General features: G+C 38.8%; 1 protein-coding gene across 1 annotated transcript in view; it reads left to right on the forward strand.

Annotated features, from left to right (window-relative positions):
- Nucleotides 1-8,281, forward strand: part of LOC103781395 (forkhead box protein N3-like) — a gene marked incomplete at its 5' end in the record, with an annotated part of 22,346 nt that extends 14,065 nt beyond the window's left edge. The window contains 2 exons of the mRNA XM_008949109.1: nucleotides 5,098-5,121; nucleotides 7,732-8,281. Coding sequence (XP_008947357.1) covers nucleotides 5,098-5,121; nucleotides 7,732-8,281 — 574 coding nt within the window. The remainder of the gene's footprint in view (nucleotides 1-5,097; nucleotides 5,122-7,731) is intronic.
- Nucleotides 8,282-11,524: the final 3,243 nt, after the last annotated feature.

Below are 11,524 nucleotides of genomic sequence, written 5' to 3' on the forward strand. Positions count from 1 at the left end.
CAGGGGGTAGAGCATTATCCTGGAACAGTTATCTGCAGAAATTATGTGCTTCTGCCTGTATATTGAGAAGCCAGGCAGCTTCATTCCTAGACGTTTTTACTCAAATGTGTGTTTTCTTCAGAAGTGTTCCTTTGGTGCTCTAAATGAGAGGCCTAAAACCACCTTTCATCATCCATATAGGGGACCTTTAGTATTTTCTCAGTAGCGGATCCTTGCATAATAAATTAAATCTCTTCACTAGTTTTCTTTAGTTACCATGTGTAGGAGTTATGTGTTCAGTCTGTAAGGTGCCGGTCCTCTTGGCATTTGCTGTCTGAGCTGTTTCATTTTGTGTTTATTTTCTTAATATTTTAATGGTCTTTGATTTTGTTATCCCCTAAACTACGTGCAAATAACTTGCATTATGTTGTCCTTTGTGCAGACTGCCATTAATGTCAAAAAAAGTTTGATCTTGGATTAAGTTCGCACTTGTAATTAGGTGGAGTGTTTTGACTGATGTGTTGTTCAGAAAGGAGGCCAAAACTGGATTGGACTAAGGTGCTGAAATCTATGATTTCTGTGTTGGCTCGCATCACCTGGAAAGTTACTCTGCTATTCTTCTTCAACATTGTGATTGAATGTATTAGCATATTTGGTTGCTACACAAGGTATCAATGTGTTGCTGTTCCCATGTAATTACATGTAATTACCTATTTTTTTTTTTAATATGTAAAATAAAGTATGATTGAATTGAGTAGTTTGGATTAAAAAAACTACTGAAAAGTATTTAACAAACATGACAAATCCACAACTTTCCACAAAAAAAAAGAATAATAGTTGAGGATCATCATTATGCTGTAGTCTATTTGGCTTAAATTGTACAAGTAGGCCTTTTGTTCCAAACTAATTTAGGCATCTCACACTATTTTTACTTTGAAAATTATCCTCTGGTGTTAAATCTCCACAGCAGAGCATAATTGGATGTGTTTTGACAGTAGTCTTTTATTTACTTTATTCACACCACTTTTAGCTTGTTTACCATCTATATTTTCCATGTTGTGGCTGACAAGTCTAAGACCCACCCAAAACCAGGAAAAAATAACACTTCAAAGCTGCACAGTGTGTAGGATGTCTCTAACGTGAAACCCATCATATATATTTTTGGCAGACCATATCCCCATACAGTACCATGAGAATCCAAAAGCGAATGCAGTGATAGTCTGGATATGTAGAGAAGAAAATACTGATTTACAGAGGTATTAAATGAAAACAAGCAAAGCCAATAGTGCCTTAAATGCAGCAAGGAGTCTGTTGTGATTTGAAGGTGAGCTCTTGCTCTTCCTATGTACCCCAATTGGAAAGTGCCTTCTAAATGTTTACTTATGAGGACTTGTGTCCACTTTAGCAGGCATAGTCTCTATCAAAGTGGCCAGTGCATCTGCCAGCATGCATCTTGAGAAGGTGCAAGAAGCTCAGTCACTTTCCACGTGAGTAAGGTGTTACCAGTTACACCAGCCCTCTGGAGGGGCGTGCACTTGGAAGCTGATAGACCTGTTTGAACTGTGATTTCAGTACATTCATCAGACAGCCTCTACCATGATGTTTGTAATTTTTTTCAGTTACCCATAGTGCATGAGTGGTTTGTGTCTGTGTCCATGTCCTGCCAGAGCACAGTGGTCTAACTGAGCTTAATCCTCATCTGGCTGATGTGGGCAAATCGAATCCACTGAGGTGAGGTTGATGGGATTTCACTCGACAGTGAGTTTCACCATCTGTGTGACACAGGCCTTGTAAGTTGGTCCCGGTTGTTCTGCAAAAGATTTTTACAAAATATCCTTGGTAATCTTTGTGTATTTGGCCTTTTTTTTTTCATTTTTGTCTGCCCCAAAATGCTGAGCAGCATTCAGATGGGCTCCCAGGGAATCCGGGGTTTATGGAGCTCTGGGCTTCAGTGTATTTTGTACTGTTACAGACTATGCTTCCCCATTTTTTTTTGGCCTTAATCTAGGTGCCTTTAGTCCTGGCCAACAGGGCTTAGTGGCCTGTTCTGCTGGGAAGGCCAAATGAAAAGCTCATCCCATAATACTAACCAGCAAAAGCATATGAGATGGAGGTGGAAAAGAGGGTTCACAGCCCTCTTGGTGGGAAACTTTAAGGAGTAGGTAAAACCTTAAGGATTTGGGAAGAGCTAAGCAGAGCCACTCCTGGTAAAGATGCTTTGGCTGGATTTGACATTTCTTTTGTTTGTTGATGCATCAGAAATGTTGGAATGGGGGATAGTGTAGACTTAATTGCTTACCTGCCTTTTTAGCTCCTACTTGCCCAGAAAGAACCCAAGCTATTGTTTCAGGCTAGTTGAAAATGTAGCCAAAACTTCTTTGTGTGATGCTTATGCCAAGGTAATAGGTTAAATTAATATTGGTAGTGTTCTTTAGAAATACTTCTATTTTTTAAATTATTGCAGGTTCAAAATAAAAGTTAATGAAGCATTACTTGAATTTTTTACATTTTTTTTTTTCTATTCTCCTTTCTCACATTTGTAGCTTCTCAAGGAATTACACAGTTATCTGGAAATGGCAAACACAAGCTTCGAGGGAATTTCCCTAAGTAAAAAAATTTTCCATTCATGTTTCCAAGACAATATGTTTCTTATTCCTAGGGAAGGCAAGTACATCCACACTGGCAGAGCTACTGCTCTTCTTGTATTTAAAAAAAAAAAAAAAAAACACACTCCAAAATGCAACACTAACAAACCTCAACTACTTAATCATGAGCAGATATTAAAATACCTGTTCTTCTGCTATTAATGTCTCAGTGCCTTATGTAGCTCCTGTTCATTGGAGTGTGACAAGAATGAGTTTTGTGCCTAATTTTATTGAAGATGGAAGGTTGTTATTTCTTATTATTTTCACTTTAAATTTATAGGGCAATTACTAGATTATTCCTCAGACCTGGCTTTCTTATGGCAACTTTATTTCTCATGCTGGCTCTATTTTTGCTTATTTTTTCCTCCATTGAAGCAAACATTTAAGCAGTGATTAAATAAACCAGACATAAGTAGCATGTGCAGCATAGATGTCAAAGGATAAGGAAAACTATATACTTCTATTTTCAGTGAATTATTATTTTTGCTTAGGTAAAGGAACTGGTAGGTACTTCCTTTTATAAATTCTTAAGGGTGTATTCTTAATGTTCTTGCTTATTACTGGCTTGATCAGCTTAACAAATCCCAAATCATCCTTTTTGCATTGCATTCCCCTTCACCACTAACAGGCAGGATGAGTTATCCTTGGGACCTGAGGGAATCCTTCAGTAACGGAAGGACAAAAGTACTGGCTGACTTGATTATTTTTTTGCAAAATGCAGAGGGCTGCGTTTGCCTTAACTTCAGGTCTGCTGTTGATACTGACAAAGTGCTGTTTCTGCTGGCAGTTCATATTTACTGTGGTCCTTTGCATACAGTTATGCCGTGAAGTACCTTTGTAAGAGCTTCTATCAGTAGTGTGACTGACTTGTTGACTTTTAACGCAGTAACTCCTGATAGAATCTCACCATACAGCAAGTGAGCACTACTTACTTTTCCAGTGCTTGCTCATCTTCCCATCTGCTGGTATGTAGTGGTTCTAAGTAACAGTTCAACTACCTGTAGCTAAAAGTTCTGACTGTCCTGAATTTCCCTTTGAAATTGTTACCAGTACAGTAAGAAAAGAGTGGGATGTTTTGGGTTTTGGTTTTTTTTTTAGCAAACCTGGAGCCTGTCAAAATCCACAAGTCCAGCTTATCTGTCCTGCTTTCTTCATGTCTTTTAACTTTGTGTTACCAATTGTATATCAAAACTGTCACCTGTGGGTATGCAGTATCTGTCATCCAGAAGGATCAGAGATACAAAGGTGGTGTTTAAACTCCATGTAGGTTTGCTTTGTTCATCAAAGGAATATACCTGTCTCTGGTGTGGAATACAGTATTTTTCAGCAGAACATTTTGCCATTTTGCAAACAGAATGCAATTAACTATCTTTTTTTAAAGCTAGTAGAAAAATTTAAATAAGATACATCAGCACTTGGTAAAATGACTGAGACTTACTTTCGTAACGTTCTGAGGAAGACCTCTTTGAAAGGCAGAGGCACTAACACTGTGCAGGGGACATTATTGCCTTACTGACTTGAGATCCAGCTGCTGTGAGTCCCAGCTGGCTCCTGATGACATTAGTAGAACTCCTAGTCTTGTTAATGGGAGTGGAGTTGGGCTTTCAGCTCTACAGTGCTTGAAGGTTGTGTCATTGTGCTACAGCCAAACTGAAGTATTTTTAAAAGAATTCATGAATTGTACTTTTATCTGTACAACTATGGTTAAGATCCCTCAAACAAATAAACCAGTCCATGTCAGTGGTCTGAAAAGCTTTAGAGCCTGTCCCATGGACTTCCATGAAAGGTCAAGCCACTGCTTTAACCCATGTGAAAACATGTCCATTTCTGCAAATTGTGAAATAAAGTTCTGAATAAAAAAAATGATAACAAAATAAGGTATTACCTGAAATAAATTTTCCCTCACTGTTGCCGTAAACACAGAACTCTTAAGTAACTTTTCGTCTACTCTGTAATTTACAAATAATCCAAACATCAAAGCAAGTGTTTGGGTTTTTTTTAAAATCGATTATTGTTTCAGTAGCAAAGTTAAAATTAGAACCAGAACTGTGAGCAAAAATAGACTCAGCTGGCCAAAATCTGTCCCTTGAAACCCAGGGGGGTTCCTGCCACTGATGATCTAGATTGAATTAAGTAGATCACAGATTCATTTCGTAGCAAGTATGTGACTGTATAAGAGCAATATAAAGCTTTAGAATGTCTTAGAAATGTGTATGGAATATGAATGGTTTAGATATTAGTTTATTCAATTCTTATTAACCTACTAATATCAATTATAAGTAATTCTTCATATGTTTGAGCTATTGCGTATCAAAATACAAATTAGATTCATTTACTTTCAGGGTACATGGCTTTTGACCTTGTGAATATCCTAAAACTCTCTGCCTGTATAACCCATTTTCATTTCTGTGGATGTCCTTTGCTAATTCTCTCCTTGACCTGCTTTCTCTTCCTTTTTTATTTTCCCAAGCAGAACTGGTTGGAAATCTTTCAAAATGTAAGTGAAACCCAAAGATTTTTCTGAGATGCAAATGCTATCCATTTCCTGACCAGTTGCACTATAGATGCTTTTCTTCTGAAGTGTATTGGTATTTCCTTTCCTCCCATTTTTTTTTAGTGATTTCTTTTATGCATCTTTCTTTGGACTTCTGTTTTCCTTTGTCAGCATCCCTATTTGCAGTCACTCCCTGTGGAATGCTAAGCCCATGGTAGTACACCTTCTCCCAGGACATTTCTTCTGTAATCCCTGGGCCTTTCATTCTTTTTTTATGATTTTTTTTTAAAGGATTGGAATCTGAAGCAAGTCCCATGGGCAGGGCTTTTGAATCCAAATTATAGCCCCTTTATGTAAAAGCAAACACTAGAGACTCAGGAGTGGAGCAGATCAGGAGTATCTTTTTGGCACATGGTTGCTCTGCTTCATGGAACTGTAGCTTTCCATTTATTAATAGTCTCTCAGTATGCACTAACAAATAGGAGTAGATCTAATAACATGAAAATGGGCGTCTTGGTTTAAATCCCATCTGTTAGAAGCCTTGTTCACTAATAACGTAGTCAGTGGGAATCCCCATTTGAGTTCCCACCTATTCTGTCCTGTGTTTGTTTCCTTGGAGCAAGAATTTATTGCTGGTTTTTAATGGAAAATTAGTAGCATGATTTTTATTGAGCCACATTGCTCTGACTATTAGCTGCCTAGTAAAATCAAGTAACTTTAATTTTATGTTAATTTATGGTAATTTTAACATCTTTAAATGTAAATTTACCCTAAAAATGAAGAATCTGTCACTTAAAATGCATCACATGCTTCCTTGTAATGACTGATCTTAAGGAGTTGGTTATAAATTCACCTTACAACTAGTTCAGTATGGATGGTTTCTTTTTTTAAGCATTTGGCATCCTCTAATGACAACCCCTGCAGTGGCAAACCATCACAGAGTAAATGCAGCTGGCTTGCTGCACAATCATGAACGACATTGCATTCAGTTATTAATAATTGAAGGAGCTTTGTGTATTCCTTCTAGGTTCTGTATATAATTTATGGATGATAAAGCTACTCAAAAATCTAAGGGAAACAATTTTGTTGAGCAGAAGAGGTTGACAAGAAGCTTTCTTTGCTAATAACTGGGCCTTCTGTTACATAAATTTCTTTGAAAATACTGTAAATAAGAACATTTGGAATGACTGATTAATTTGCTACCTTCTAGCATTGTCCTGTCACTGCTTCACAAAAGCCTCTTTCTTATTTCAGCAAGGTCTACAGACGAGGGCATTTAGATGAATAGGAGCTGTGGAAATAAATACCACTCTCATATCTGCCACCTTTCAGCCTTACCTTTCAGAAATGGATAATACTCTGTTTCTATAAAGAACCCAGACGGGCAGTCCTTTCCCTGAAACCTAAAGCACTTTTCCATTTTTTAAGTAGAAGAGCAGTAATACTCTGGACTTGCCATTCCTCTTAAGAAATATCTGTGTTCAGTGCGTACATTTAAAAAACGGTTTGAGTCCAAGACGACCATGAGTGTGCAGAGGCACGAAGATGGCTAGACTAGCTCTTAAAGCAGTTTATCATCTGATAGCTTAAACAGTCTTGCTTGGTTGGTTGTTTTTCCTAGCTGATAGAGGGGTTCAGGGCTGGTGAGCTGGCAGGTGCCGATGATACCGCTACTCAATGATAAGCATCCTCCTCTCCTTTTTTCAGTAGGAATTAACCACTGCACAGGGTCAGGCCCTCCTCTAACAGATTTGCAAGCATTGTATTCTGTATTGTAAAGTCATTGGCAATGCTCTAATACTTTCCAGTGCAGAATGGAACACTGTTGTTTTTTACATATATCATGCTGCAGTAGTCAACACCGAGTACAGTACTGAGTGTTGTAAAACCAGAGGAAAAGGACAACTTTTAGAGCAAAACCAGATTTTTTTTCCCTGCTGTTTGTTTTTAAACAGATTGTAATATTTTGTTGGCAGCTAGTGGCTTAAAATTGTATTGCTTTTAATGCTATTCATAAACTGTTCACAATCAAAAATGCAGCTGGTTGTGGTTTTATATGTAGTTGCTCCTTCTGTTGAAAAGAGCCCTAAATGGAAGCTATGCCACTTCCAGATGAAACATCTCCTAGCCTTGGAACACCAGAGCTGAAAAAGAGTCTTTCAGAAGAGGCAAAGTAGTACTCCAAAAAGCTAGAGTATCTTCCCCACATTTTTGGTAGTACTATTTTATATGGAAAAGGGGAGAGAATATTTAGGTAACTCATCAGAGTTTATCTGATATCCAGTATATGTAATAATGTGATTTTTTCCTTTTTAATTTTTTTTGGAAGTGTAAAGTATCAGTTGAAACATAAATCAGTAGTGTTCAGACATAATTTATTTGTAACCATGGCCATCTTACTCCTGCATCCTATGCTGTTAGACGTCTCTTGGCTTGTTTTGTTTGTGGATCCACAAACACTTTGATTCAAGGCTTTGGAAACCAGCTTGCATGGACATTACTTTTGAGAGTCATAATTTCAGATTGTCTGTCATTTGGCTTTATCACCTTTTGCATTGAAGCAGGATCACCTCTCTGTAGCTTTTAAGACTGCTATTATGGTTTTTTTTTCAGGAATGGAATAACAAACTGCCGGATGCGGACAGAAAGCGAACAGTCCTGTGGCTCTCCAGTTGTTAGCGGTGACCCAAAGGAGGATCACAACTACAGCAGTGCCAAATCTTCCAACCACAGGAGCACATCACCTGCTAGTGACTCCGTTTCCTCTTCCTCTGCTGACGACCAGTATGAATTTGCAACTAAAGGTAGCCAGGACAGCAGTGAAGGAAGTGAAGTTAGCTTCCAGAGCCACGAGAGCCATAGTGAAACAGAAGAGGAGGACAAAAAGCAAAGTCGAAAGGAGACCAAGGATTCTTTAGCTGACAGTGGGTATGCATCCCAGCACAAGAAAAGGCAACATTTAATGAAGGCGAAAAAAGTACCAAGTGACACACTGCCTCTTAAAAAGAGACGTACAGAAAAGCCCCCGGAGAGTGACGATGAGGAGATGAAAGAAGCAGCAGGTTCACTCCTGCATTTAGCAGGAATTCGATCTTGTTTGAACAACATCACCAATCGGACGGCAAAGGGGCAGAAAGAGCAAAAGGAAACCACAAAAAATTAGAACAAATCAATGATTTGTTTGAACTTACAAAGTTTTGTTTCAGCACGTCAGGTGAATTCTAATGATTTGTGGCAATATCAGCAATTTTTTCCTTTTTTTGTTTTTCTTTCTTTTTGTTTTCTTTCTTTTTCTTTTTTTTTTTTTGACCCTTAAGATTTTTATTTTTAAAGGAGATCGAAGCCATAGAACTCATATTGACACTCAGCTAATTTACAAAAGCTTTTCATTACCTGAAGACAAAAAATTAACAACAAAAAAAAAAAAAGCCAAAATTGCCATTGCTTTTTGCGGTTTGTCAAAAACACATGGTTGAATACGCAGTGACATCAACATTAATGTGATGGGAGTAAAATTGGGCACTTGGAAATCCCTCTCATACTAGAAGAGCTGTGCATAATTTGGTAGCCACTCAGGCCTGGCCCGTAAGAATTCTTTCTTTTTAGTGGCCTTACAATTGGGTTAGAAGTGAATGTGAATAAAGAGATTTGGGGGGAAGAGGAGGCACGTACTTTTCAACACCAAACCAAGAACCATCTAGTGGCACTTGGATACGTTGTGCCATAGAAGTCTTTGGACAGCCACTGGTGGCAACAGCGCAAACCGCAGTGCACTTCTAGTGCTTCACCCGCTCTGTGGCTCATAACGTGAAGACTAATAACTTCTAAGTTCGGGGAAATTTGAACTGTGTATGCAATGGGTTTCAGCAAAATAATGCGAAGAAATGGAAGTAGGGTCACTGTTAGTAGCGTCGTTAATCATTGAATTCTGTCTTCTATATTAAATTAAAAGAATGTTCAAAAAGCCATAAGCTCAAAGATTGGCACTGCGTACAAAAAGCAGTAGTAATAGGGAAAAACAAGCTATGTCTTCTAAACTGCCTGAGTGAAAAGCAATCAAGTCTGAGAAATCACACTAGATATTAAGGAAGGAAATACATCAGAATCTTTTTCTGTGGATCAAATCCTTGATCTAACTGAGGAAACAAAGCTACAAGACCTGCCATTAGTAGTAGTCTGTATTTAAAAATAAAAGGAGGGCATATTAGTGAACAGTAAAATTCAGAAGTTCGACAAAAGAGCTCCTACGCTGCCCTCAGAAATGAGTGTGCAGTTGCTGTCAGTCAGGATTCATCTGTGCAAAAATGCCAACAGATTTCCAGATTCAACCAGGGTAGCCAGCAGAATAAATTTGATCCACATTGCATGGATTCCTTTTGGGAGGGGGGGAATAATACAAAAAAGCAAACAATTTTTTTATTCAAAAATGACAAAGTTCTTGTAAGGTAAATAATGTATTTAGCATGAAGCATGAATTATTTTCATATAAATATAGAAAATAGAGAAAAAGGCTATGCCTCTAATTTTTAAGCCCTTAGGCTTAGTGGTTTTTTGGGTTTTATTTTTTTGTTTGTTTTGTTTTGGTTTTGGTTCTTTTTTGTTGTTGTTGGGGTTTTTTTGAAGCAGGTGTTTAAGGTTTAACCTTCTTCAGGGACAAACACTGACTGTTGGGAAACTTACTCTGCAATATTAAAAAATAAAATCTTCATGCTCTGGTAGGGCTTGGATGGTTGAATTATACTGCCTTGTCTGCACATTCAGCCCCCCTCTCCCTACTTCTGTTTAAAAAAAGAAAAAAAAAAAAAAAAGAAAAAAGTAAAAGTGTGTCCTTTCTTCGTCTGTACATGTGTAACATGACGCAATAATCTGAGGGCAAATTAGTAGTGAGTGTGTATGACAGAATTAAGAGACTAATGAGAGGTTAATTGAGGAAAACTCTCTGGTTTGATTCAGGAATAAGTAGACAAGAAAATAGCTTTGCTAATTTGCCATGAGAAAATGAAGTTAGTGAAGAGCCTTACTGAGGTGTCCGGAGGAAAAAAAAACAGTGTTACAGAGAGTGATTCAGGTATAGTGCCACTCTCCTGGTAATGACGACTATTAGAGATCCCTGCAGCAAAGGGAAGCTGTGAAATAAATGAGACAGTCTCTCTCACCTGGATTCATGAATTTGGCATGAAAAAAATCTACAATTAAAATATCTTCGAGGCAAGAAGAAAATCCTAGGAACCAACCATTTAACAGAAAAAAATGGTCTGTTTCTTAAATAGAATATAGGTTTATCCCTAACCACTGTTTCAGGCAGCAGTTTCACCAAGACCCATGTAGTTTATGAAGAGTGGCTTAGAGAAGGGTTTGACTTCCCACTCAGCACAGTGAAGTGAAAATTGTATTTGGAGATGCCCATGGTGTGGGTTCAGTTAGGAAGTGGAAGGACTGAAGGGTGGACTGGTCTGGACCTGTTCTCATGCTCCGCCAGCTTTTTGTCAGGTGAAGAACAGGGCCGTGCTGGGGGCAGCACAGCAAAATGGTGCCTCTCCTCCCATCCCACCCAGCACATCCTGGGATCCAGGAGCTGCCTGGCAGCTGCTGGAGCCCAGCACAGCTGCCAGCCGTGCAGCTCAGGAAGGAAAGAGCCAAGGATGGTGGAGGGAACAGCTCCGTGCTGCCCCCGGCTTGCTCAGGCCAGCGCATGCAGGGTTGATTTACAGCGGTAGTTAAGTAGGGAGTACATGGGTACTACCTTTTGTTGTCTGCCTGCAGCAGATAAAGTTGGAGAGAAAAGGAAAGACTGGCCCCTTGGCCTGGTAGCACAGAGATGAATGAGCCACAGCTTTTCCCTAGTGTGACTGGACTGGGAGAATGAGTTTCTTCCCAGATCCATGCTCTCTACAGCCAGAGTCTGCAGGCAGTGAACCACACAACCCTGCAGAGAAGAACTTGGTCCTTCCTCTTTTTATGGACTTTGGGAGGAGTCATTTGAAATACAAAAGACTACTCAATCGGTTTGCCACCACCTTTGCTCATTAATGCATAGTTGTACCAGCTTGAGAGTGGTTTAATATTTATCAGAAAGCAACAATGAGAAGTCAGATTTAGTGGCAGAAAGCACACTGAAACTGTGGCTCAGCCATCTCTGCTGTCCAGAGAAAGCCATGTGGTTGTGTGCCGGTGGCCAGATTGTGCCCACAGCCACAGCACCAGTTCCAGAGCAGCTTTGCCAACTGCAGCGTGTCAGTGCAAAGGAGATCAGTATCTGCTGAACAACAAATACCATTCATTAATGTGGACTCTTGGTGGCTCCATATATAATTACCACTAGTATTACTCCCTTTAGAAAACAGTCATTTTGCATAAATATCTAATTAGGCAGGTTATCTTTTAAAATATACATATATACATATAT

Source organism: Merops nubicus, unplaced genomic scaffold, assembly GCF_000691845.1.
Source record: "Merops nubicus isolate BGI_N331 unplaced genomic scaffold, ASM69184v1 scaffold22561, whole genome shotgun sequence".
NCBI lineage: Eukaryota > Metazoa > Chordata > Aves > Coraciiformes > Meropidae > Merops > Merops nubicus.